The 27,983-nt window shown below is 44.3% G+C and overlaps 1 protein-coding gene across 44 annotated transcripts in view; it reads left to right on the top strand.

The window, feature by feature from the left end:
* LRRFIP1 (LRR binding FLII interacting protein 1) overlaps positions 1–27,983 on the top strand; it is a 99,675-nt gene that overhangs the window by 54,906 nt on the left and 16,786 nt on the right. For 8 of the 44 annotated variants that reach the window (XR_010080726.1, XM_063400083.1, XM_063400058.1 and 5 more), the window contains 12 exons: positions 2,974–3,006; positions 4,026–4,073; positions 6,973–7,029; positions 9,831–9,911; positions 11,077–11,121; positions 11,999–12,064; positions 14,914–14,991; positions 21,851–21,883; positions 22,631–22,756; positions 23,254–23,325; positions 25,380–25,550; positions 26,460–26,552. Coding sequence is in view for 43 of the 44 variants with exons in the window: in XM_063400083.1 (XP_063256153.1) it covers positions 2,974–3,006; positions 4,026–4,073; positions 6,973–7,029; positions 9,831–9,911; positions 11,077–11,121; positions 11,999–12,064; positions 14,914–14,991; positions 21,851–21,883; positions 22,631–22,756; positions 23,254–23,325; positions 25,380–25,550; positions 26,460–26,552 (903 nt within the window). In the remaining variant the exon portion in view is untranslated. The remainder of the gene's footprint in view (positions 1–2,973; positions 3,007–4,025; positions 4,074–6,972; positions 7,030–9,830; positions 9,912–11,076; positions 11,122–11,998; positions 12,065–14,913; positions 14,992–21,850; positions 21,884–22,630; positions 22,757–23,253; positions 23,326–25,379; positions 25,551–26,459; positions 26,553–27,983) is intronic. The other 36 variants (XM_063400080.1, XM_063400070.1, XM_063400072.1 and 33 more) reach the window with 17 other exon arrangements.

A 27,983-nucleotide genomic window follows, 5' to 3' on the forward strand; every position in this document is an offset into this window, starting at 1 on the left:
ATCAGCTCAGGAAACCAGAAGTGATTGATCAGGGGAAATAAGTGCTGAGTGTTTTGGAATTGCAGGTGAATACTCATAAAATAGCCTGAGCTGGAAGGGATCCACAAGGATCATTGATCCAGCTCCTGGCCCTGCACACACCCCCCAACAGTCCCACCCTGGGCATCCCTGGCAGTGCTGTCCAAATGTTCCTGGAGCTCTGGCAGCCTCGGGGCCATGCCCATTCCCTGGGGAGCCTGGGCAGTGCCCAGCACCCTCTGGGGGAAGAACCTTTCCTTGATATCTAACCCAAAATCCCTCTGACACAGCTCCAGCTGTTCCCTTAGGTCCTGTCATTGGTTACTGACTTTAAAAATGCTTTAGAAATCCTTGAGAATCATCTGCAGGCCTGAGTTCTGTGCAGGGCGAGATTAGCAAAGCACTGAGTGCTCATCTGTAGGAAAAGTTCAAACAGGTTTTTCCTCAAAACGTCCAGACAGTATTTTCCCAGATAACACACATTTATATAAACCTTAACTTTTTACAACATAGTGTCTAGAAGACCTATTAAAAAAAAAATTGCTCCTGCAGGGACACCACTGTAAAATTGCACAAAATGTGCTTAAAAATATAAAGTGCTGCCTTGTTCCCTTTTTAGTGGAATCCTTACTGCTACTTATGAAATGCTGTTAAAACCTTTTTCCCTCAAGATGACAAACTTGAGTGCTTTTCAGAGCTAGGAGATGCCTCAAAGCTCCAAAGATTCAGTGAAGAAAAAGCCTCTCTGCACAGCTGAACGTGAAAAGCAGTGTTTATTTTACTTAGGGTTAAATGTTGACATATGGAAGTATTTCTTGGAGGGGAAAAAAAAATCTGTACTTCAGTTGAAATATCAATTCTATCTACTTAGAAGGTGATGACAACACAAATGGGTTGTTTATCCCTGGCTGTAATGTGGCACGATGCAAACACACTGGCTCTGTGTTTACAGCACGTCTTCATCTGAAACATCTCTTCATGGAAATCCACCACTGATTCTTCCTGAGGTGGTTTTGCAACACAATCCCATGGTTTATATACATTTAAAGAGCAGAAACCCTGCATTTTGTCTGCTCACCATCCCTTGGAGAAGCTTCTCTTGCCCTTTTTTCCCTGAGCAGTCTCAGGCTGTGATAACCAGCACTGGCCTCCAGCTGCTGGGTGGAATGGCCCCAAATTCCTCACACTTCTGCAAGGAATGCCCTTCTCTGGCAGAAGGATGTGGCTGAAATGTTCCACGCTGGTGTTTCACAGGCCCTGTCCCCATAAAGCAGCATTTGGTGGATGCGCTGACATTTTGGCAGAAACAGGAAAAGTTTTGACAGAGCTTCCTTCCCTCATTCTTGTGTCACTGGGATTGTAGAAGCACGTAAATATTTGCCAGTCTGAACTGAAATTTACCCTTCCACGTCTTCCAGTTGTTTTATTCACAGTTAATTGATAGAATCACAGAATGGGTTGGGTTGGAAAAGACCTTATAACTCAAGTTGTTCCACGCCCTGCCATGGACAGGGACACTTCTCCTATCCCAAGTTGCTCCAAATCCCATCCAACCTGTCCTGGAACACTTCCAGGGAGCAGCTACAGCTTCCCAGGGCAACCTGTGCCACAGCCTCACATGTCACAGGGAAGAATTTCTTTCTAATACCCAATTTAAACCTATTTTTTGTCCATTTGAAGCCATTCTTTCCTTTCCTGTCACTCCAGGCTCTTGTAAACAGCCTCTCTGATCACTCCCCCAGTGTGGATTTACAGGAGATGCTTTCAGTAATTTGACCACATCTCTGGCTAATCTGTGAAAGTTTGGCTCTTGCTGCATCTGTCTTCAAAATAACAAAGCCAAAAGCCCCATAAATTTTGACCAACTTTAAAAAATTACCTGAGTTCTAGTATCCAGTTTGGCTTTGGAGCTATTTTAGCCTGAAGACAGCATCAAAAACAGCTGTCTTGTGTCCACAAAGGGTTTATAAAATGACTGAAAATTCTGAATGATGCTGTCTTTTTGGATATTTGAAGGCTCTCCTTCCATCGTTGCAGGGTGCCATTTTTGGAAAATTCATCTTCCATCTTTAGCACTCAGGCTCTTTGCACTGTGAGGGGCTGGTGGTGCCAGGGGCTCCTTTTTGTAGCTCTGCTTCTCTTCTGTACAGGAAGTTTTCACTGAAATGAGCCAATATCAGACATTCACTTCTCCCTAGGGCTTCACCACCCCACTGATCTTTGTGGGCTTCACTCAGGACTTTTCTTCTGGAATATTTTTAAAGTGGATGCCTGGACTGCAGGCACCAGAGATGTGCTGAGGTAGCTTTTGGGGAGCTTCTGGCAGAGCAGGCAGCACTACACACTGCAGAACCTCCACAAATACTCATTAGACCAGGCCAGCAAATTGACTGAAGCTCCACAGCTGTGACTGTGCTGCAAACAGGGTCCAGGGAGTCCTGGTTTAGCTGTGACTCCTCAGCTGCCATGGAGAGGCTTCTTCAGCAGCTTCTCTGATGAACCTGAACCCATCAACAGCTCCTGTCACTCCTGTTTCAGGAGTTCTGCAAGCTCCATTCCCTATCATGCAGATTTTCCTAGGGAAGCTCATGACATCAGCCTGTGTTTGTTGAGGCTCTCAAGTCTCTCTTCAGTCCCTTTTCTATTTCATTGTCCTGGTTCTCCCACTTCCCAGCTGTCTGTCTCTAATCCAACACCATCAGCATGAAATATTTGTGTATTATCAATCACTCATTATTAATTTGTGCATCCTTGTTCTGTATCCTCCCACTTTCCAAATCTGTGCCTTTGTACAAGAAATCCTGCATTATCAAAGTTCTTTAGTTGGGATTTACATCTCCCTGCCTATTTTTGTGTTTGTTTGTTGTTTTGTTTTGTTTTGGGGGGTTCCTTTGATTGACATAACTTGTGTTTTCCTTTTTATTCTGATTTTCCTCTCCTCTCATGCCTTTACAGTCTCATTTGGAATATGCCAGCACCTACCCAGTGGTGAGAATAGTCTGCAAGCTGCAGTGTGTGTGTGTGTGTGTGCTCAAAAACTAATCATGGAGAAGAAGCTAACACAGGTTGTGATAACTGCTCTGAGATCAGGGTGATCTGGAAGGATCCTGAGGCAGTTTGTGGTCTGTGATGTCAGCATGCCACTTCCCTCTCCTCCTGCTCTGACACAGTTCAGATGAGAAGTGGCAAATGATTAGAGAGCTCTGAGCTAGGTTTAGCTCAGTAGTTACCACAGGCAGAGCAGAATGGCTTGGATTTCCCCTATAACACTCTGTTGAAGCCTGCCTGTTCTTGGACCAGATGCATCTGGATTTATCTCAGCACAGGTCTGGAGAGGAATAAAACTCTCCTAAACTCACTGTAAATAGATCTAGCAAAGGTGACAGGACAAACACACTGCCCACCAAAGCTGCAGCTTGTGTTACCCTCACTTTAGAGGACAGAATCAGATTAAAAATAATGCTTTGACAGTGAGTATTTGCTCTCACAAACACTGAGACAAAGCTGGCTCTTGAAAGAACAGAAAGTGGCAATGAGGATTAAATCTCAGTTTGAAACATTTCCCACTGCCTTGTGTTGAACTGGAGGTGTCCTGGTGTCTGCAGGAAGCAAACTGGGGAGTGCAGCTCTATAGATTCTCCTGCTTTTCCCTCTCCTTCATTCCCGGCGCATCTCTTTGTGCGTGACCTACATCCCGGAATAGTTCAACCACATTTGGGTCCTGCTGTATTGATACAGCCAGGATGGACAGCTGGGAGCTCTGTTAATTGACAGAGCCCAGCCAGCGTGACTGATTGGAACCACGGCTGCTAAATTTACCAGCGCTGTGATCATTTTAACAATATTCCCCAATCACCGGGCGTTTGACTCCCAGGGTGGATGCGCTGCTGGGCGCCCCCCGAGCCCGCTCTGCTCGTGTTCCTGCATGGGGATGTGCATGCCTGGCTCCGGAGGGGCGTGCACACACTCACTGATCTTCTCACCCTGCGTTCTTAATCCCACCGCAGGCTGGATTAGAGAGTGAGAGGACCAAAAAGAAGAACTACTCCAAAGCAGTATGTATTTTTATCTGTCTCAGAGAGGCTGCTGCCTACTAACCCGCTGTGGCAGGACAAGGAGTGTGTGCAAGTGTCAGAGCTGCCAGCCCAATGTCAAGGATACGCCACAACTATCAGCACTTGCTAGGGAATAATGAGCATCAGTTCAGCTCCAAAATGTGGGTTAATCCAAACTCTTATTTCAGTGCTGGATATAAAGGGCATGTGGAAAAACTCAATTCCTTACTGGAGCTACCTAACTTGAGCTGTAACATGACACAGAAATAGGCAGTATTGAGAGAACATCGTGGAATCCCAAATGGTTTGGGTTAGAAGGGCCCTCAAAGCCCATCTCATTCCAGCCCCTGTCAGAGGTGAATCTTATGGGGACAGTTCCAGGCAGGCAAAGAGCACACAAGAGAGGGCAAAGTGGGAGTATTTCTGTGGAGGGAAGGCTCCACATGGCAGGTGGAGGCTGGGTTGGGGCTCTTTGCTGCACAGAGAATTTTCTCGAGGGCTGGAAGTTGGATGTGGGATTGAGGAAGCCTGAGGGAGCAGCAGGAGCCACAGCCCAAGGTAAAAAACATTACAAGCAGGAATGGACACAATGGCAGTGAAACGGTTTCCTTTGTCAAAAGCAAGAAGAAAATACAGAGAGAAGTAGGGTCACTGAAGGGAGAACAAGTAAAATTGAGTAATTTCAGCCTCTCTAGCAGGCAGGTTTATTTGTTCCAGTTTCCATGAGGGTCAGATGCTTTGCATGTAAACGTAGCCTAGAACAAAGGTCAGCAGGGGCTGATAAAACTGACCCTGCTCTCCAAGAGCTGCCTGGAGCACTTGCCTTCAAAAATATGCACTGGAGAGGTTTCTGGAGAGGATGGGTCAGAGGGGCAGGGGAAATGGGCCCAGCTCGGGGGCTTCAGGCTGAAATCTGAAAGACACAGGGCAAACGATTCCTTTAGAAGGGCCTGAACTGTAGAGTGATGAGCATTTAACCTGGGCTTGTGGCAAATTCATCATGCCAATTCAGCTGGAGTTCCTAAGCAGGGTAATTATTTAAGGGCATAAAGGATGTTGGTGTAAATTGACTGCAAGGCTCTTGGCATGTCTCTACGTGACATTAAGTGAAACCTTGGGCCAGATCTCGTTCTTGTAAAAGGAATGTACAGTTGGAAAATAACTCTGTTAGAAAACAAGACAGCTGGGAAGGATCTCGGCTGGTCTGTTCCCATCTAAGACAGCATCATCTGGGATTTTTAAGGAGGGAAAAGCAGTTCCCCAGGAGTCTGTATTGCCTGGCTGGCTAAGTGCAGGAGCTGAAGGCCATTTCATACAAGGTTAGAGTGAAAATACTGATGATAAACAGGAGACAATGTGTCAAAACGGAATAACAGTAAAAACAAATGAGGAGTACCACACCTGGGAAAAACGAAGGTACTGTTCAGCAAAGTAACAGGATGGTTCAGATAGTGATCCGAGGTTACATTGAGTCAATATTACACAGCTGAAAAAGGCAAACAGGTCCTCGGTGTAGCAATAAAAGGGGTGGTGGAGGTAATGGGTCTGTGTGGAGCACTGAGGCTGAGCTGGAGCATTGCCTTCAGCTGCTGGAGATGCATTTTAACCATTCTTCAGGGAAGTGTTCAAAAAATTCAAGGAGCCTGGAAAAAAAAAACAACAAAACAATCTGGAAAAACTGGAAAGAAGTCAAACTGTGTGAGAAGGCTACAGCAGTATTTCAAATCAGTTCTTGAATAAAAGAAAGTTGGATGTTTGCCTTCCATTTGGGGTGATAACATTGCATTTCAATAGAGAATCTAAGCTTTTCCCAGAAGTAGCTTGGCTAGCTGGGCTCTGAACTGGTTTCTAAGTTAATTTGTTTAATTTTTCATGGATGCTGCTGTAAAGTAGATGATAAATATTTCTCTTGGAAATTGATTCAGATTGGTTCTAGTGCATTTTCATTTTGGGAGCACATTAAAACATGGACTTCAAAACTTAATTTGAATAGAAATTCTAATTAAATTTCCACTAAACCCCCACCCCAAATACACAGAGTGCTTCCTTGTTTTCAGTGTTAAACCAGGGCTCATTGTGAGGTGATACCAGAGCAGTGAAATGCTGGGGAAACCTGAGCTTTTGATGCTTTGAATTGAGGAGACTTTTGGGTCTGTCCTCTCCTCTTCACCGCCCCATTCCCAGACTCAGGACTGAGTCACTGTGATTGTTTTGTTTTATTCCCAGCGCTGCTGCCGTAGGGAATGAAGCACCCAACCTTGTTTATGGAACACTCCTTCTGGGCCTGTTTGTTTTTCCTCCTTTGAGGGAAAACATCTTCCAGACACCAGGGAGGACAGCTGAGCCCACCCAAATCTCTTACTAGCCCTCAGACTGCTGCAGAATCCTGGGGTGTGGCAGATGGCCGCTGTCTGGGTTTAATTTTGATGCTCAAAATCAAAAAGAATTTATACAGCACTGTATGTTTACTAAGCTGGATTTGTCAAATAGAATTAATTCTCCTACTACAATTTGCTGCTTTTTAGGTGTTTAGCTGCCTGAGGTATAAATAGCTATAGTGATATATGCCTTTTGTTGTTGTGTCTGATCTCCTTTTTGTCCCCATTTTGTCCCCTATTCCCTTCACAGAGTGTTTGAATATAAAAAGGGCAAGCAGGAGTATCCTTGACATTTTTGGCTGTTACAGAGGTAGTGACACAAATGTTCGTGTCCTCATGTTTGAAATCATGACCTAATCCTGCACTGCTCCTGTTCCTGGTGTATCTTTGAAAAGTTCTGTCTCTGCCTTTGCTTTTTATAAGTGATGACATTTGCTTAAAAATTCCCTTTGGGTCTACGTCAACTTTTCTTCTCTCCTTTTTTGTCTTTTCCTTTTTATTTCCCTTTCCTTCCGTAACAGACCAATGGTTATGAGGAAGATGTGTGTGGATCATCCCAGAGTAGAAAATCTAGCAGGGTTAGTAGATTATTTCTATTGCTATAAAATTCTATTACTCCATTTAATGGGATTAAAGCTAATTAGCAAATTCTTTTTGGCGGTGAAGCAGGTTTTTCCTGTCTTGCATGTTGTGGGGTTTGGAGTTTGTCAGACACTGGACGTGCAGCAAGAAGCTGTCTGGGAAATAAAAAAATCAAAATATCAGGCTGTGAGTGGGGAGTCTCAGAAATTGGTACAGAAAGATCTTGGAAGCCAGAACTGCTCTAACTTGTAAACAAAACTGGGTAAAAATGACACTGTGACAGCACTGGCAGGGAGGATTTCCACGTGTTGGAGACAGAATGAGTGCTTGTCAACCTCTGCAAGGTGTTCATGCCGTGCTCTGGTACTGAATCTCCTCATTCAGTCCATGCCTTGAGGTTTGCATAGTTAAAATGGACTTTAGATTTTGAAATTTCCCCAAATGCACGTTGTTTATTTGAAGTTTGCTTAACTAAATGCCTTTGGGTTTTGTTTTTGTTTTTCCTTTATAAACAGTATCCTAGAGTCTCTGGAAACGCCTGCAGAGCTGAAGAGCCAGTGCAAGTGTTCCCGCTTAGCTACTTAACATTGATGGACTTTTATTTCCAGTCCAAAAAAGCTTAATTATTAACTCCATTGTGAGGATGCAGGTCACAGTGTTCCCTCCTGTTCCAGCACAAGAAGTGTTGTGTCTCAGTGATGTCAGTGAGAGCAGCTCCTGGCCTGCTTTGTTAAATATTGGGGATTGTGCACATGATTTAAAGGGGCTGTCCAAGCACAGCCTGGGGGCAGAGGGGGAGCTGTTCATGTGGTTTTTTTCCCCTTTATTTTAACAAAGCCAGACAAAAGCTCAGAGCCTGCTGATCTCCGTGCTATCAAGGCTTCTAAAGAAATTTAGTGGTATGCAGCCTAAAGCTCAGTGTTTAGGCCAAAAATAAACTCCTTTTAAGCCTCCATTTAGCCAAGTGTTTGAGCAATAGCCCGCTGAACATGAGAGAGAGTTCAGGGGGTTACTCTGTAGGCATGAAGTTAAGCAGGAGCCTGGATAAACAGCAAAACGGGGCCTGATATTCCACATCCATTTGAAACTGCTGCTGCCATGTAATTTAGCTGGCATTATGGGGATAAGAGACAATGAAATACTGTTGCTTCAACTGCTGAGAAAACAGCCTGTCCTGTTGCTGGCACTCTTGCTGGCCCATTGGACGAGTTCAAGGAGCTTTATTCTGTAGCCCTGGTGACAAATGATGTTCTTACTCTTTACTGACGTACTCCAGTGCTCCAAGGACCACAGGGAGAGTGAAATATTTGCAAGAAAGTCATCCAGGGAGAAGAGGTTGTTTGATTTCCATTTAAATAATTTAAAATCATCCTGGAATTAGCGTTTGCAGCATGGGGGTTTAGTCTAAGTAAGGCTTAATTACAGCAACATCGTTGGTTCCTTATAGTTCCATTGCTGTTTGGATTAATCATTAATTAGGAGAGGGAGGAAAGTTTGGGGGTAACCCAGAATTAGCTGAAACTTCAAACCAAACTGATGCCAGCCTGCCTGGCATTCACTTTTTAGGAATATTCTCTCCAGAAAAGCCCGAGCTGAATCATAAAGATTGTCAAAGTGACAAGGGAAAATGAAAAAGAGGAATATTCTTCAGGACAGCAGGGAGACGATGAATGAACCTGCTGGCAATGGCTGTTTCCAAAATAGGTGGCCAGTTTTAAGTCCCAGAATGGACTGATCTCCATGTGGACTCTGCACTTGCAGTGTCACGGATTGATCCCTTAAATATGATCAGTGCCATGTGCTTAAACAGTCCAGGTGCAGATTGCAAACTCTAAGCAGGAATGAAAGTAATTTCTCAAAGTTCAGTTCAGGTTTCCTTTCAGTAAAAGTCTTATTCTACAGGCATTGTTTGGGGGGTTTGGTTTGTGGTTGGTTGTTTCTTGGGTTAGGTTTTTTCGAGGTTGGGCAGTGATTTGCCCTCAGCCTGTACCTGTGGGTATTGTGTCATATCTAAACATCTGTTTGCTCACAGCGACAGAAGAAAGCAAACAAATTTCTTTAATCTGCCGCAGATCTCCCTCCTTTGTGAGGAAATTACCACCTCCATGGCCCACAGTGGTGAAGCAAGGGTGAGTTAGGGTTAGTGAGGAGCTGGCTGCTGAAAGGAGAGAGCCTTGGCTGTCTGGACTCCCCTGAGAAGTGTTTGGAGAGGAAAGGTGTCGGGGAATAGGTGTAGAAGGAGAGCTCTGGAGAGCAGCAAAGGAGGTGAAGGTGTGAGAACAACCATTCCTCATTAAGATCCCCTAAGTGGACCAAAAGTGCAGGGATGTCTGGATGCAAGGCAGAAACTGGGGAAAGAAGGTGTTTAATTTAAAGAAGGTGTTTAAAGTCTTACTTCTTAGAGGAGAGTTTTCTCCCCACTCAGCCTTGCTGTATCTGACAGGGGGCTGCCCACATTTCCTGCTGGGCACTTTTGGTCCCTGGCTTTGCTCTCCATCTCCCAGGATCTCACCTTCTCCTGGGGGTGTAGATTAACAGGACATGAAGTCCTCAGGATCTCAGGAGGAAGCTGACCAGCTCTCTGACCAGTGCATTTTTCCAGTGTTTGAAAGGTCACATAATTTTCACACATCCTCACAGCTTTAATGGAGTTCTCTCTTCTTTTTGCATCTGTGACCACTTTGACTGCTTTGCAGTTTGTAATCACATAATTTACTTTTTTGCTTCCCATTTAAAGAAATAAAGAATGAAGCTGAGTTCTCAAGGAGGGTTTTTTTTGATTTGTTTGTCAATGCAGGCATCGTACTACTGTGACCTGGGTCTCCCCAGCAACAGCTATGCTTCCACATCTCAACTTTCTTCCCAAAATGGAAATTGGGTCTGTTGCCCTCCAGCTTCACCTGGCCTGGACTTTGTTTGGATAATGCAACCTCCTGTACTTAGGAATCAATTTGGACCAGTTGTCAAAAGTCTCTGTAGCTCTTTTTAGTGAAACTTTAAAAATGCCCAAACAAATCCGACCTTTTAAGATTGGAATGAGTAATGGAAAACTGTTTTCAAATGAGCACAGTTCGTTTTTCTTTGCTGCTCCTCCCTTTCCTTGTCTGCCATTGGCCTCAACTGGTCTGGAAAGATAAGGGAAATCTTAATTACCTGAAGTTCTCTATTTGAGGCAGCTCCTCTGCACAGCGTGTCAGTCTGGTGAGCTTGAGACAATCCAGTCTGCACAACATGAAATGACAGGGAAGCAATTCCCAGAGTGCTGGAAGAACATCAGTGAAGGTGTAAAACCCGCCGGGAGGTTGGATTGTCCCCTGTGTGTGGCAGAGCCCAGTGCCAGCAGAGCTCCAGCAGAGCTCCAGGTCCTGCCTGGGGACACAGCACAGGGGTATGGATGGGGCACCAGCAGCAGGACCTGGCCTCAAGCCCTGGGCTGGGGATCACTGCTGGAGCCTCTCTTGCACCCGGTTCTGCCAGACACAGCGAGTGCTCTGGGTTTGTTTAACTGCTGCATCTCTGAGGGGATGGGTACTAATACTCGTTTCAGGCTGCTCTGACTGAAGTGCTTGTGGTTTTTTCCTGAATTAGTTGGGTTTTTGCTGCATTTGTGAATAATAAAACACACAGGAGATGATCTTACAGCTGTGTGAAACATTTGGGGTGTGTACATGGAAGCACTTCTGTGTAGCTCTTTTTCTGTCTTTGGTTGAAGTGAGGAGAAACCCCTTTCTGGCTCCTGTGCATAAATGTGTGGGAGACAATAACAGCTTAACCACCTAAAATTAAATTATGCTGGTTTGCTTTTGCATACTGTCGTGTCCTCCCTTCTTGTAGGAAATGCACGTGCCTGCTTGGTATTCTTAGTCTTTGGGAGCTGAGATCTAATGCTTTCATGGTGCAGATGACTAATATTCTGTGTACTGGGTTTCCTTCTGTTGTCCTAATCTCTCAACCAAGAGGGTTAATTCTGCTGTGGGCACTTTTTTTTTGTTTTGTTTCATTTACTCTGCTGAACCAAAAAGTGTTGTGCTTGTCTCCCTCAGCCCTCCCTGCTGTACAGCGATGCCCTGCCAGCCAGGAGTTACAGGGTTTGTTGTGCTGATGCTCTGAGCACCAACACCAGAGCCACTCACCCCCAGCCATGCACGTGTTGTCTCCTGCCTCTGTCTGTCGTTCCCGTTGGGTGCATTTGTCTCACACCCTGGTGTCCCATCCACCTGAATGCCACTTGTGTGATGCTGTTTGTGCAGACCTGGATTTGCTGATCCTTCCTTCAGTTCTGTTGGGACTGTGGAAATGGGTTTGTGATGATGGCCACGGGTGTCGTGTCCATGTGGAGAGAGTTGTCTTCCTTGGTGTATTTCCAGGAGCAGGGCAGAGAGGCAACATCAATTCTTGCTGGTTGCTTAACAACAAAAAACTACTCACAAAATTTTTTAGACAAATTCCTGCCTTCTTGTTCAAAATGAGCTTCTCAGAATTTTTTCTCAAAGCTTAAAGGTAGAGGTTTCCTACTCCCCTTGTGCTTCCTGAGCCATATATCTCTGTGCTAATTGGACTCAGTCTTAAAATATGCATTTTCCTCCCATTTTATTAATTTACTGAACTGGCTGGAAAGTGAAGCTCATCAGGTGGGAGTTTTTCCTCTCACTGCCAGCACCAGCAGTGAAGGTGAAAGAGATGGGATCAGTTTAAGAATTGATGTAGCCATTTCATGGATAGGCAGAGTGTTGACTTAAAGCTGAGTGAAGCCCTGGGAGGAGGGTGTGAAACGCATGGGGTGGGCTGTGATGGCCTCGGGGCTGTGTCAGACCTTGCACGTCTCCCCTTGCATGCTGCTCGTGGTTGGTGACAGGAGATGTCCCTGTCCTTGCCCATCCTGCTCGCTGCCACGTGTCCTGGGTGGATTTGTGCCCGTGCAGCCCGAGCTGCCTCTCCTGTGCTGACTCTGTGTTTTAATTGTAGGCGTCTGTGTACGAGGAGAGCGTTTACAGCGGGAGCCGGCGCTATAGTGCCCCCAGTTCCCGCGCTGTAAGAGAGCTTTTCTGCTTTTCCCTGCTCTGTGTGTGTCCTGTGCCGGGCTCAGGGACGTTTCCCCTGGGCTGTGTGACATCCAGGGCCTGCTGCTGTGGGCAGCACAGTGGGAGCACCATTCCCACGAGCTTCCATGAAATAACGAGTAGTGATCAATCCCACTATGGGACAGGGAATCCAGTTCTGCCTCATGCTCAGATTGCAGATAAAACACCTTGGAAAGGCCATGCATGAAGTCCTTTCCCTCCCTGAGACTTAATTCTTCTTGTCAAAAGTGTGAAAAACACAAGTTTAAAAAATAACCGGCCAAGAATTTAAAAATCAGTTCCATGTGAGCAGTGGGAAGTAAATTATTTTTGTGAATATATGGCTTGCTTGGTTTTGTTTCTTGGATTTATATTCAAATATGTTTTATGTTCATATATGTGACAGTGCTTCCAAAATGTGTGTTCCTGAGAGTGGATGGGCTCTGTCATGGATGGGGAGCAACAATATGAGATCATATAAATAGTTTCCTTTCAAAAAAGAGAAACTCCAGGAGTCTCTTTACAGATTAAAAGGCAGAAAATGCCTTCAGGTCTTCTCTTCTGTGGGTGTTTGGGCCAGGCAGTCCATCTGCTGGTGTTGTGTCCAGCTGGGGAAAAAAAAAATAAAGCCAACCTCTTTAGACTTTGAAGTCCTCCTCTGTGGGCCCACTGCTTATTCTGCCTCTCACTCCCTTCACTGATGACAGCAAAACCAAGTCAACCAAAACAACCCAGCAAACAAATAACCACCATCCAAGGCCATAAGACTGAACAGCTTCAAGAGAGAGCACTGATGTTAACTTGAAACATAACATTTTTATGAGCTTGGAGGAGGAAACTCTTTCAAGAATGCTGACTAAGCACTTGTCAGTCCTTCAGGGGCTGTGCCATCCTCTTGCCATCCCACTGATTCACAGCTCGAGAAATCATTCACAGCAAACCTATGAGCCCAAAACCTGTTTGAGGAGGGAACACGGACTAAAACATTGGTGCTTTCCCCTCCCTCCATCCCCATCCCACCCTGAGCCACAGGTATTTGTGTGTAACCCAGCCTTTCCACTTGCTGCTGGAGTAATGAAATGGGAGGGGTTTGCCTCAGAGGCAGCGACCTTGTCACGGTTGTTTTAATGCCTCTGAACATTGCAGCACTTTTAACTTGGAGAGGGAGTGTCACCTGGGGTGGCTGTTCCCGAAAAATGTTTTTGGAAGGGCTGGTGAATGCAGGGGGTGAGGCTGAAAGGGGCCTTGCTTGGTCACAGCCACTTAATTCCACAGCCAGCCCTGCAATGCGCAGGGAGGAACTGTGGAATAAATAGGGCCTGGAAACATTAATATGGGACTCCTCAGTAGTTAAAACTTTTCCCCTGTCACACATTTCAAATTTATTCTAAACTCTTCTTTTGTTAAACATGAAACACTGCTGTGACCAAATAAAATCCGTATTTTTACGTCAGCTTTTTGTCTTTAATTTAGGAATTAAGGTGTGATCGGCAATACTTGTAAACAGTGGGCAGCAGAGTTTTGTATTACACGTAATGAAATGAAAGATCAGGTGCACAAAGCCAGTGTAAGACACAGAGTCCCAGAATGGCTGGGGTTGGAAGGGACATTAAAGGCCACCTTGTTCTCACCCCTGCCCTGGCAGGGTCACCCTCCACTATCCCAGGTTTCTCCAACCCCTGTCCAACCCTGAACACTCCAGGGATGGGGCAGCCACAGCTTCTCTGGACACCCTGTGCCAGGGCCTCCCTCCGGGTGCATCTGAGGACACTGCCCTGCCCGAGGGCTTGCTGAGGGCTGTGCACCCTGCACGGAATGGTTTGTGGTCAGTGGCTGGCCCTGTGCCCGTGCTCTGGCTGGGGTTATTTCCAGCTCACCCTCTCACCATTTATTAGTGCTGCAAGCTGAATTTGCAGGTGATGCTGTGCTGCTCTGTTATTGTGACTAATGATGGTGGAGCAGCCCTGCAGTGGCTTGGTGAAGGCCTGGCTGTTTCTGTAAAGATAAAGAGTCCAGGAATTCCTGTAGTGGCCAGGTGACTTAATAAAAAAAAACCACCTTGAAAAAACCCCCCAGCATCTCCAAATTATGATAACCGTTCAGATTTCTGTGTGTTTGTATCTAAAAACAGTCCTAATCACCTCTGAAATAACCTCATTATTTCCAGAGTAAGTTCTTGTTCTGTTTCCCTGATGCTTTAAAGTTCCATTTCCCAGCTCCATTTCCACTGCATTAAAACCTCTGGAAATAAAACAGCATAGACACGTTCTTTGTCCTTGTCAGCAACCAGCCAGCCCTGTCCTGCATCTCTGCTTAGATGTTTCCTTTTAAAAAAACCCAAAAGGCTTTCTTTGGCAGGAGATGAGGACTGCAGGTCCTGGAAAACCAGGAGAGAGACTCAGTCTCTGGGCTGGGCTCAGTTTTTACTTTAATCCCCACATAGATGGGTGCTTCTTCCTTTGGGCTGTGGAGCATGGGAATGTGGTAAAGTGATTCACCAGAGAGCCTCAGAGGTGTTGAAAAGTAGTAGGATGGAGCCTTTTGTAGAGAAACTGGTACCTGAAGATATATATATAAAAAAAGATTAGTATTCTAAGAATTGAATCAAAACTCTACTTGAACTGCCAGTGGAATTACTGCTTGCCTTGATTTTCAAATTAACAATTCTCTGACTTTCGCTGCTGTTCCTTTGTCCAGCTGCATGTAACCATCTCTTTAACTAATTTCAGATGTGGTGCTCTACATCCTCTCCTGCTTCCCTTCCCAGTTCTAATGCCTGTCTCTTTTCTCTGCCTGCTGTTCCTGGTTTTCCTGCTGCAGCCTTCCGAGTACAGCTGCTACCTTGGTTCGGGATCTCGGGCATCCTCCAGAGCCAGCTCTGCTCGGGCCAGTCCAGTGGTGAGCTCCTCTCTTTCTCTTTGCCCCTCAGCTGTTTTCATTCCTCTCTTCTTCAAGGTCTTTTTCGTGCAGAGAGGTCACTGTCCCTCGTGAGGCAGTTCCTCAGGGTATTAATTGACCTTCTGGGCAGTGCTTAAGACAAGGAAACCAGAGGAGAAATTGCAAAACTGAAGTGATTTCTATGCAGATGCGTGTTTTTACAACAGAAAGTACACTTTGGACTCTCATGACAATGCTGTTTTTGCTTTAAATGGAGAATAAAGCACAGCAAGGTTATCATGGAAAAGACTGGGTTGTTGATGGAAGTGCAGTGTCTCCTTTGGGGGAGCAGGAAACCCTAAATGTTACTGCAGCATTCAAGCAGCTCAGTTTCTCTCCAGTGAGCAGCATAAAGCTGCAGGGCTCTCCAGAGGTTGGATTTGAGCATCTTGTGGAGTGCCAGGCACTGCAGTGTCTAGCACGGTGAAGTGCTGGAAGGATAAGGAGCACCCAGCACAAGCTGTGGCTGAACAATGCTCAAGTGCTAAGGCTTGTCCATCCCCTGCTTTAGGAGGTTTCTGGATTTCATTTTTTTAATGGCCCTTTCTCTCTGTAGCTGTTCCCCTCTGTAGTTGTTTACAGCTCTGATATCTTTCTGATTTATTTCCAAGCATGGGGACAGCTGCTGAGTGCAGTAGGATGTCTCGTAGAGGAAATGTGCAGCTTACAGTAAACTGAAATATAACAACATTAATTTGCCACAGAGAGTGAGTTTTGTAGTCTGCTATTTGAAAACTGCGTGCTCTGAAGTGTTGGTGTTCCGAGGGTACACTCACTTTTTAAAATTATTAAAAAACAGAGGGATTTTCATCAGATAATGTATGGCAGCCGTTGAGTTATAAATAAATCAGTGTTTTAATTAGCCCCTGAACCTGGGTCCCTGAGCTATGAGTTCTTGCAGAATATAACTTATATTAGTAATACATCTTAAATGGCTTTGCAAACTGGATTTCAATTACCCCCAGAGCAAAAATGAATCAGAATAAACAGGGATTCCATTACAATTCTGTAAGAGTAATAAGAACTGGGTGCCCACACAGTGCAGTTGGTTTCCATTAGGTGTTTTCTGATGCCAACTGAGTCATTCCTGCGAGTTGCTTATGGGAATCACGGGATGCTGGGAGGTGCAAGGGAGGTTTTTGATTTTAAATTCGCTGCTTACACTTTGGCCTCTTGGTATGCAAGTGGCTGGAGACAGTTTGCTGTGTCAGCACCAGGCTGGATCTGCTCTGCAGTGAGACAGCAGGCACTCCTTAAATTACCTTTTGTTTTAATTAGTGGTTGATTACCTGGTGTGAAGAGCTTCCCTTATCTCTGTCACCCTGAAGAAGAGCAGAGAGTTAATGTCATAGTGACTCCAGCTGATCCTAAAAGTTCTTGTCCCTGCACAGGGTCAATCCAGCAGCACTTTGTGATTATAATACTTTTTCCTGTATTAAACAGACATTGCTGTTCCTGTAGCTCAGAGTGAGGGATCACTGTTACTGACAGGCTTCAAAGTGTTCTGGTAGGGTTTTCAGTCGGGTTCTTGAGAGTGGGGAGTGATTCTATGGCACTGTCTAAATTAAAGCACACAAGAGCTTGTCACTGCAGCTCTGAAATTTTTTTTCTCAGAGTTTTGTTTCCCCCTTCTATCACTGTTCACTGAACAGTGAGCAAAAAGCAGCAGTAGTTTTCCTGCAGTGGTTTTCCTGCTGTGCACAGCTTTGCTAGCTCTTGTTCTCATTTGTATTACATGCTGGTAACACAGTCAAAGGCAGGAAGATACTTAAACACAATTTGTGAATATTTGTCTTTGCAGTTATTTTAAGAATTCACAACATCTCAATGAAGTTTGCTGTTTGTTGGTTTTTCTTTAACATTTTTCATGTTATCCCCCTGGTAATTATCTGCTGTCCTTGCAGTTAGTGCAGATATGCAAATATGTTGTTTAATATTAAACCAACCTCACATAAAGTACAGATCTTAAGACTGCTGAGAGCAAACATCAGCTATTTCTGTACAGATGGGCCTGAGCTCTCTATGTTTTCTACATGAGCATGTTTTGGCAGAGCTGGACTTTTATTATGAGTTGCAGGAGTTTTGTTAATTTTCTTCTGTAAAATAAGAAGCTACTAGTGAAGAGCAATTATTTCTAAATCTGAAACAGCCTCAGGATGCAGAAGGGTTTGTCTGAAGGCTCTCTAAGGCAGTGCAGGCAAAACAAGAGGAGAGGGCAGGTTTGGATGCTGAGATGAGGATGGTTCAGCCTGGCTCTCCCTTCTTGTGGAGGCTCAGGCAGCAGCACAAGCAGTCAGAGTTCAGCCCGAGCACACACAGAGTTGTAGAACATCCTGAGCTGGAGGGAACACACAGGGATTATAGAATCCAACCCCTGGCCCTGCACAGACACCCCAAATCCCACCCTGTGCATCCCTGAGAGTGTTGTTAAATGCTCCTGAAGCTCTGGCAGCCTCGGGGCTGTGCCCATTCCTTGGGCAGCCTTGGCAGTGCCAACATCCTCTGGGGGAAGAACCTTTCCCTGATCTCCAGCCTGAGCCTGCCCTGGCACAGCCCCAGCTGTTCCCTGTGTCCTGTCTCTGTCAGGGAGCAGAGATGGGAGCTGCCCAGGGGAGGAAGATGAAGGCCACTGCCCTCAGTGATGAGCAGATGGGCAGATGAGCTCTGCCCTCAGTGTCTGCTCTGCTCCAGCTGAACAAGCCAAGTGCCCTCAGCTGCTCCTTGCACAGCCCCTCCAGACTTTTCCCCATCTTCGTGTCCCTCCTTTGGACACTCTCTAACACCTTTATATCATGTTTTATGTTGTGGCACCCAAAACTGCCCCCAGCACTGGCGGTGAGGCCACCCCAGCCCAGAGCAGAGCAGGACAATCCCCTCCCTGGCCTGGCTGGCTGTGCTGATCCCCAGGACAGGGATGTCCCTCCTGGCTCCAGGGCACTGCTGACTCAGATCCAACTGGCCACTGACCAGGATCCCACATCCCTGCTGTTCCCCAACCTCCTGTTCCCCAGTGTGTCCCTGTGAACACCTTTGATCACTGGCAGAATCTCATCGTGCTCTCAGCAGAAATAAAATTAAGACACTGACAGACTTAATGTTGGTGGAGGCACTTAGGAAGCTTTGCCTTCTCTGTATCTGCAGGTTTAGGGTGGGTTGTATCTTAGCCCTGCCTCTGACAGTCTGGATGTGCCTTGGGCCCCTCTGGAATGAGGATTTGCTGCAGTGCTAACTTGCATTTCTGGGACTGATAAGTCTGTTTAGGCAACGATTTTTGGCATAGCACTCATTCCTGAGAGAGGATTCTTCTCACAAACCATCTGCAGACCTGACAAACTTCAGCAGTGGTTTTCCCCTGCTGACTTTGAAAGGCTTGTTGCTAATAATTGCTGGAGTTAAGGTGGCTCTCGTTGGAGAAGCAGCAGGAGCTCTGTTACTGCCTGCCCCAGCCCAGCTGATCACACTGGTAAGATGGGGGTTGTAGGAGGGGTTGGACTGACTGCAGTACCTCTTTTCAATTCCAGATTTGGTAGATACTGTCCTGTGTTAAGCTCTAGCCTAACAATTTTTTTCTCTGCTGTGGACCACATTTCTATTTCAAGCTGTGCTGTGCTACTTTAAGGGCAGGAAATGATCTTAATTTGATTTGTCACCAAAAAAAAAAACAACCCTTGCTTTTGTGAGGAAGTTGGGCTAAGTGCAAGATCTGGAGCTGAGCAGTGACAGCCACATACTCAACACTGAAGTTCTGATACCTGAGCATGGGATGTGACACAGACAGAAGAGTTCCAGGCTTCCCTTCCCTGGCCTTGTTCAGGAGCCTGGAAGCTGGAAGCTGTGCCTCAGTCCTGGTCTTTCCTTGATTTTAAGATCCCTGCACTTACAGAAGGTGTTTGTTTGGTTGGGTGCTCTGTGGTAGTGCTGCAGGGGCTCATTTTGACCTGGACACTCCACTGGTGGCAAAGAGCCTCACCCTAAAAGGGTTAACCCTTTTAATCCAGGGAAACCAGGCACTTTGTCCATATAAAGGTTTGTGGGGTGATTTTGCTGGGGTTATGTTTCCAGCTGTGGTGAGCTCTGCTAATTGCTGACATTTTTGTAATGTGGCTCTGGATTTATTCCGAAATTGCTGTCAGAAGAGGCTGAACTCTGATCCCCCTGCACTTATTTTGCAAAGAGCAGCCAAAACAAAGATGTGTGTGCTGGAGTTCCTCAGAAAATTACTTCCTTTTCCTGCTTTTTCACGCACTAAAGCACAAATTGCCCCAGTTGTTGGTGATGAGGAAGATAATCTGTGATTAGAGGCAGACCCATACCCGTGTGCAAATGAAACATGGTAGTGTTGTGTAAATTAAAGGTACCATTAGGTGCATCCCTCTTTAAATCTGTTTTTCTGGCAAGTGTTCTGTCAGTCCTTTATGTCTGTGTGTGGAAAAGCCCCAGAGCCAGGATGTTTTCATGAAGGGCTGTGCTGAGTACTTGTGAAGGTGGAGAAGTTCTTTTTCAGCCCATTTAATAATTGCAGTGTTCTTGACTGAATGCTAATACAGAAGCTAAGTGTTTTGGGCAAGAATTCTGTACAACTTCGAATAAAGACAAACATTTCTCTCCTGACCTTTCTCTGTTTCATTTATTGCTGAATCAACTGCCAGAGGGCTTGGGAGGGACTGGGGAAAGCTGGAAACCTGGAGGTCCCTCTGGTGGCTGATTCCTGTAGGAAGAATTTATCTTTTTAAAGGATACTGTGAATACATTAATCACAATGAAAGCAGTATGAAATATTAATCCAAAATAGGTTTCTCTCTTTCTACAAGACAGATTTTGGTGTATCACTGCTGTGTAACCATAAAATTAAATGCTGCTTGTTTCAGATTGGCTTTTTGCCCAGAAAAGTGTCTTGTAGCAGGAGGCATCTGTGTAATGTAAGGATGCTGTTTTGGTGTGAGGAACTGGCTTTTCTCAAAATGAATCCATTTGAGTGTTAATATTTAATCCAATCCAGTGTTAATATTTAAATAAATTGCTGGAGATAGTTACTGGTTTTGAGGAGAAACTGCTCTGAGTATGGCATTCATGGCACCAAGTGGATGTGTGCAAGGGCATCACTAGGGAAGATGAAATCTGGTTTGTTTCCTTAACCAGCTCAATTTTAGATGTTACTTAATAGCTTTTGTTATTCGAGATTATGCCCCATCAGGGTTATTATTGAAGATAGTTTTGCAATAAAGGCGTAGCAGGCTTCACAGGTGTGGTTATGAGTGCTCTGGAGTAGAGACACTCACTGTACTTATGTCTCTCACCACATTGTCTTCAACATTCCCCTTTGTAAAGGGAAGATTTTATTTGACTCATGTGGTGCATCATTAAAACCATACCAATATTTGCTCCTTTCTTTATTTTGCTAAAAACCGAGATTACGCTTTGTTCCAGAAAATAAGAGGCCGTTGTGCAAATGGCTGAAGGAAAAAAAAATATTTTTAGTTGTGCCCTGTAAGATAGATTTTGGAAAGGCTGTACAGAGATTTCCAGAGGTAGATGTGTGTGGACACATGAATCTTTTGTCACATGCCATCATTGACACTGCCACAGCTGTCTTGAGAAACAACAACACAGTGTTTGGCCAGGCTAGAAGGCTGCCAAATCCAGCACTTGGAGCTGTCTGGCATGAAAATAAAAAAAAGCTGTTTGCACAATTCAGTCCATCTTGTTCATTGGGTCTGAGCTAAATTGTCTGCCTTCATTAATGACCTTCTCTTATTGCCTCCAAAATCAGAGATTTGAGAGGTTTCTGCCCTGAATATGTTACGTGTTTAGTGTCTTTGCAAGTTTAGATCTAGTGCTTTAAGTCTGGCTTATTTTACTTCAAAGCCTCAGACTTAAGTTTTCTTATGGCAAATTCATAGAGAATTTTAGCTGTGAGATGTGAGTGTAAAAAGCTGATTTATAACAGGTACCTCACAGCTCTGAGATTTTTTTTAATAGGGTAACATAGGAAACATGAAGAATAATGAGTGAGATTATCCCCATATTGTTCTATATAATAAGAGAAAAAAACTCCAAACAACTGTGCCAAAAGTGATTAGAAGGAGATGCAGGTTTTGAGTGTGTTTTCAATGGAAATTATCAACTTAACCTCAATTATGCCCTGCCTTCCCCTGCATCAAGTCTATCCTGATTGTTTTCCCAGTAGTTTCAAAAACATCTATTCCCTTTGGCAATTAGGCTCTTCTTGCTTGGGAGAAGGCATTAATTTTCTAGGAGTCTTTTGGGAAAACATCTTGACTGTGCTGAATGTTCCAAGAAGAATTCAGGTTTTGTTGAGTTCTCCTGAGTTTTTAATTTCATTCAGTCCTTTTTACACTTAATTCCATTTACACTTAATTCCATTTACACTTAATCTCCAAGATGGAGATGTTCTGTAACTTATAAATCCTTCACCTGTCTGCATCCACAGTAATTTTCTCCCCTAAATGCAGCTTCCTCACTGTTCGGGTTCTTCTAGACTAGTCTTAGTACAGGATCTCTCTTGTAAATTAGTAAATTGAAGTGAAACCCTAAAAGAGCCACTTATTTAGACTTTGGACTGATCCCTGATATTTGACTCAAGGGTCAGTTTGGTAGTCTAGGATCTTTGCTTGAAGCTGCAGTCCCTGTTTGTCTTGAGAGGGGAATATTAACCACAGGTCTGAAGCTTTAGATTTCAAGTCTGATCTGGCACTTTGCTTTTTGGGACAGGGAAGATTTGGCATTTCTGGTGTATTACTGTGTTCTCTTACCCTTTATTGATTCTATGAATGATTCCTTCTCAATCTCTCTTTTACAGATTGAGGAAAGGCCAGAAAAAGACTTTGAGAAGGTAAGAAGGATCTTATCAATTATTCTGACAACAGTGCTTCAAAGCTCATTCTTTTTGGTGGGTAGAGCTTGTGACGAGTGCACAGAAATCTCCTATAAAATCCATTGTGAGGCCAAAATTGGAATTTCTGGAGCATTTTTGAAGATGAACTTTTCAGCTCCTGCTTACTCAATGTTAAGCAGCTGACCTTCAACAGCAGTTGGCTGAAATTGCTTTAGGCTAAGCCACACAAGCTGTGTGTGTTTATTAGATCTTAGTTATAAAACCTAAGTTATTTATGTAAAAACAAATAAATCATCATCATAAAAGAGGAGGCTGCTACCTTAACCCTGAGCACAGTTGAACAGTTCATGTGGCCACTGCTGCAGAGTAAATAAATATCCATAAAGGAGAGGAACTTCCAAAGCTTCCACGGGATGTATTAGTACAATTTCTGAAAATGGCAGGCTGATACCAGCCCCTAAAGACTTTCTCCAATTAAGAATTAGTAGTTAGCAGCTAAATTATGCAAACTCCTATTGCAGTATTATTTAAATACTTCTGATCTGCCTTTTCACATTAGTTTCCCCTGTTAAATCTTGATTTCGATTTTTGCTTCTTAGTTTTATTTTAATCAAAAGCGCATAATTTAGAAGTGCAACAATTGGTGTAACGTGTGTATTAAAAGCAAAAAGGAAAGGGGCCATACAAAGCCATAATTTATCTGGAGAAGAAAGTTCTAAGCAGTTTATCTGTGTGTGATTGTAGGGAGCACGAACTGTCTCAAGTTTATCAGCAGCTACCTTGGCTTCCCTGGGCGGGACTTCTTCACGGAGGGGCAGTGGGGACACGTCCATCTCAGCTGACACAGAAGCATCCATCAGGGAAATCAAGGTGAGGAGCACTTCAACCCCGAATAAATTATAAAATTATTATTATCGGGCTCCTTTCCCAGGAAGGAGCTGGCAGTGATTTGGGTGCTGTGGAGGAGAAGCTGTGCTGGAGGTGTCTCTCAGATGGGACTGGCTGTAAAGGGCACCTCCCATGCTGGAACTGGGAGTGACAGGAGGGTGGAGGTAACACAAACTGCACTCCTGGGGAGCAGAGAGGGGACAGAAGGGGATCATCAGTGAAAGGGGCAGAGAAGGGCCGGGATTGTCAGAGCCTTCGAACCTCGGTCTGCACCTCGTCCTTAACGATGGAGATTCCGTTTCCTCCAGCCAGGAAAGGCAGAATTAGCACAAACTCCTGCCTAAGAAATGGGGTTGTCTGGCAAGGCCTCAGCTTGGGGTCAGAGCCCTTAACGTGTGTTGGAAGGGGCACTGTGAGCCCTGCCTGTCCCTCCCTGTAGTGTCCGTGGTGTCACTGACCTTTCTCGCCGTCTCCCTCAGGACATCTATGAGTTAAAGGACCAGATTCAGGATGTAGAAGGCAAATACATGCAGGGGCTGAAAGAACTGAAGGTACTGGTGTGTGAGCACTAACCCTGGCCCCAGCGTGAGCCCCTTGCATGCTGTTCTCCTGCAGAGGCTGGGAGCTGTGCAGTCTCACAAACTGGCAGACTCTTCTGACTGGGTGGGTTGTGGTGAGAAATGTGTTCACTGAAAGGCTGCTGGTTGCTACTGCACATTGTCTTTGCTGGTTTGAGGAGGTCATTGTTTTGATAGCAAATTCAAATTATTTAGGGTTGTTTGGTTTTTTTTTTAATATCGTTTCCTAATCCAGGAAACCTTCCAGTATTGGGAGATGAGCTAGAACTCACCTCCTACAATACTAAAAACAAATATGAGTTTAGAACCTTGTATGTTTTTATTTTTAAAAGGCTGTGTGAGGTGTCAGTTTGGTTTCATCTTTAGATGAGAGAAGACACCCTTAAACAATTCTTGCAACAAAACTCCATGTATCAAAGCCTGATACATGAAGAAGGAATGCTGAAGCTCTTACCACTTCCATGAAGCAGTAAATACATTTTGATGCAACAACCAACTTGTACATCCACGTACCACCCACTCCTAAGTGAGCAGTGACATGAGCTGTGGCTTTTTGGAAAAGGCAGATAGATAAGTTCAACATTTGCCAGCATTAAGTGCTGATTGTGTCATCAGCTCAGCGCTGACAGATAAAGGTGTTGCCATCTTAAGTGAGTTTTCAATGGAAACAGAGTAGTTAGGCCTTTTTTTGGTAAAATTTTGGGGGTTTTCCTGGTCACTGAGTGGCAGATAGAGCAAAATAATCACACTGCATAAAAATTTTTTCAATCCATGTCCCTTAGACTGCCTTTTGGGGTGATGTGGACCTAAGCTGCACTGTTTGATGTTAAGAACCCAAAATGTGGCATGCTGAAGGAGTGGAGCAGAATTTCCTTAACTTTTTCCTTGCATATACTTCCTTTCCAGCTCCTTTCTGAGCTTCCAAATCCTGGTGGCTTTCCTGTGCTCGGTATTTCTCATCTGGGGCTGGAAAGTGCCCCAAAACACAGTTAAGCATATGGAACTGGACAAATCTCTGTCCTAAAAGACAAATTATCTCATTTGTTAATAGAAATGTCAATGAAAGTGATTTAGACTTTGCCACTGTCTTAGTTCTGTTAACAGCTGCAAAAGGAAGTATATGAAACTCACCCATACTTCAGTTGAAACAATTAAAATTACACAAATTCCAAGAGAAATTGTTTGATCTGTAAACTAAAAAGTTGATGTGTGTGTCCTCCTTGTTTGCATATTTACACTGCTTTGTTTATATAACTCTTTGTTTATATAACTCTTATTTCTTTATTAAAATCAAGTAGTGCAAAGTTTGTTGCAGAAATGAAAAAATATGCTAATCTTTATTTTACCATCATTTCTTGTTTAAATATCTCAGTATCTTATATTCAGGTCAAGCTGACAGAAGGGGTTTTCAAGATATTGGGTACTATATCTTAGAGAGTAAATTTGTGAAGAGGGGATGTGATATGGGAAACCTAATGGGAAATCACACATCAGGTCACAAAAGCTGCAGCTTTCTCTTTCACAGTGAATTCTAATTCCTGAGTCAGTATTTCAGGGTTCCCACACTGCAGAGATCTCAGAAATTAGTGTGAAGTGGCTCTCAAACTGCCTTAATTTCAGGCCTCATATCATCCAAACTGATCTTAAATCAAGGCCAGTTTACCTTTAAAAGAAAAAAGCCAACCCCAACTTGTCATCCTCAGCAGCTGCTTTGAGCTGCCAATGTGCAGGGGCAGGGGGAGGAGGGAGAAGGAAGAAAACTGGGAAGGCAGAAGCTGAAGCAGCAGAGGACAGGAAGCGTTTTACCCGTGCTGAGGTAAGGCTGCTTGCTTGGAGGCACAAACCAGGGGGGGACACAGGAGGTTTTCCTCACTGGGGACTCCTGGAAGCCTCCAGCACAGGATTAAGGCTGCTTTCCACAGGCAGCTTTAGTGAGCTTGTGGTTTGGTGCTTTATTTTCTCACTGAAGGTTGGCAAAGTGTCCTCCTTTATTTCTGGCTCTGACAGGGGTTGCTTGTTCTCTGCAGGACTCTCTAGCTGAAGTTGAGGAGAAATACAAGAAGGCTATGGTGTCAAATGCTCAGCTGGACAATGAGAAAACCAACTTCATGTACCAAGTGGACACCCTGAAGGATGCGCTCTTGGAGCTGGAGGAGCAGCTGGCAGAATCCAGGAGGCAGTATGAAGAGAAAAGTAAAGTATGTAAATAGCTCTGGCATGGGAAATAACAGGGAGAGATTTGGAGAGGGGTAGAGATCTTTGGGAGGAGGCAGCTAAATTATTACTCAAGATTTCAACCAAGTAGCTGGTTTAATGAATATGAAGTGGAATACCAATTTGTTGTGTACTTGTGATCATAGAAATGAGAATTTTCCCTAAGCCATTTCTGAAGAAGGGGAGAAATGTTGTAGCTGGTAAAGGCTACATTGATACTATCACATCACATCTCCTTTTCTATTCCATCTCTAAAGTAAATTCATGTGGTTTGTCCATAGGGACTTCTGGAGCACTTTTACACACAAAGATGTCTCCAGGCAGCCTGTGGGAGAATTGTGCTGTTCAGACAATTCAAGCAGCTCCACGGTTAAATGTTGAATTAAGTTTTACATTCATTTAGGAGCTGACAGTGATTTGGTGTTAAATAATAAAACTGGGGCTTATGTTTTCAAAACTGCCTTCTTGTAGCTTGGGGCATTTGACTACACCCCACTTCAAAACACAGTTCCTGAAAGATACAGTGTGGTTTTTCCTTTTTACATAAAGTCCAGCTGAGTTTCAGTTCATGGCCATGTGGGAAGAGTGGGTTAAATTCCCATCGATTCATCTGTGCAGTCTGAAGGACTGGAGTGTAAAAGCTCTTCAACCTGCTGCTCAGCTTATGAGATGGGCTAAATGATGTCTGTCATGTCAGTGTTTAGTGCAATAATAGCATCTTGGAAAAAGGACAAACTCGATAAAAATTGCACTCTTGTGGGATTGTGATTAGAGGGATATTCAAGAATTACATTGCAGTAAGCATTTTCTTTGTGTTTGGGCTTATTTTCCTCTTTTTGATGGGGTGCTATTTTTGATTAATAATAATCTTGTGAATATTCCATTATTCACAGGAATTTGAGAGGGAGAAGCACGCTCATAGCATATTGCAGTTTCAGTTCATGGAAATCAAAGAGGCTTTGAAGCAGAGAGAAGAAATGCTTGCAGTAAGTAACTTTTTTTTTTTTAATGGCTTCTTTGATTGTACATTCCCAAGTAGCAGTAGAGTGGAGAATATGAGGCATGGAGAATTTTATTCCAAATTCAAGTTACTCACCAGAAGAAATGTTACTGTTTCAGGCCAGACAGGTTCAGAGCTGACTAATGCAAATATTACTTTCCTAAGCATTATCTTATTCTTCCTAAGTATTGCATTTTGGACTGCTGTTTGTGGAGATGCAGAGGAAAATAACAGAACTGTGTAACTTGTTCTAAGTCGTGTTGTGGGTAATAAGATTGTCCTCAGGAGCACAGGTTCAGCTGGGATGTCAGAAACTGTGCATTGTAGATACTCATTTACTTTAGCACCTGGCTTTTTTCATTCTCTGGCCTCACTGCAATCTTGGCCTTCCTTGTTAACCTGTTACCTGCTTTCTGTCTTCTTGTTTTGCTCCTGCCCCTCAGGAAATCCAACAGCTGCAACAGAAACAGCAGAGCTATGTCAGGGAAATTTCCGATCTTCAGGAGACAATAGAGTGGAAAGACAAAAAAATAGGGGTAGGACTTGTCAGCTCCTGCAATGTGTTCAGAGTGACACTGTCATTCCCCACCTGATCCTGCTTTTGTAAAACCCCATGGATAAAACCCTCCCTCGTGCCTTTGCTTGGTGTGGCTGTCCTATGATGTTGCCAGTGAAGTAGCAAATAGCAAGTGTTGTGTTTGGCCAGTACCTTAAAATCCAAGGAAAACCTAGCAGCTGGTGTGCTTTCAAACCAAGGGTAATTGATTTGCTGTGCTGCACCATTTGCATTTGCCATATGGGGAGAGGAAATGCTATTTATAATGCAATTCCATCAGCACTGAGTTTTCGCTTATTCACATTTAATCTGCGGACTGAGCAGAAACTGGAGTGGGGTAAAGAGGTAGTGCAGCTATTTATAGGCTGTTGGGATGAAAGTCTCCCTTGCTTCTCATCCCTTCCCACCACCTCTTATCACAGCCACATGGAAACCCACTCTGGTTTTCTTTTCCAGTTGAACACTGAAAGGCTTCCTGAGCAGAGCAGGAGAAAGAAATCTGGCAGCTTGCCCATGTTTGTGATGTCCAACAATTTGTAGCAGCTTCAAACTGAACATTGTCTAATTTTTTTGAGTTGTTCTATTTGTACCTATATAGAAATACTGGGAGGGGAGAGTTCAGTAGCCAAATATGCATTTGCACATGGTGCATCCCAGACTAAGGATGACTTAATGGCAGCTTTCAAATTAATTAAAATGTAAAATAAAAAGTCTCCTGAAATCCAACGGGCCTAATTCTGTGCCCTTCCATTACCACATGGGAATGGCATGATGTCTTCAGTGTGCTTGCTAAAGCAATGTGGGCATGGATTAGTTTGTCTAGCAGACAAGAATAAAAAGTGGACCCTCATTTGAGGGACT

The sequence above is a fragment of the Prinia subflava genome, chromosome 6 (assembly GCF_021018805.1).
Source record: "Prinia subflava isolate CZ2003 ecotype Zambia chromosome 6, Cam_Psub_1.2, whole genome shotgun sequence".
Classification (NCBI taxonomy): Eukaryota; Metazoa; Chordata; class Aves; order Passeriformes; family Cisticolidae; genus Prinia; species Prinia subflava.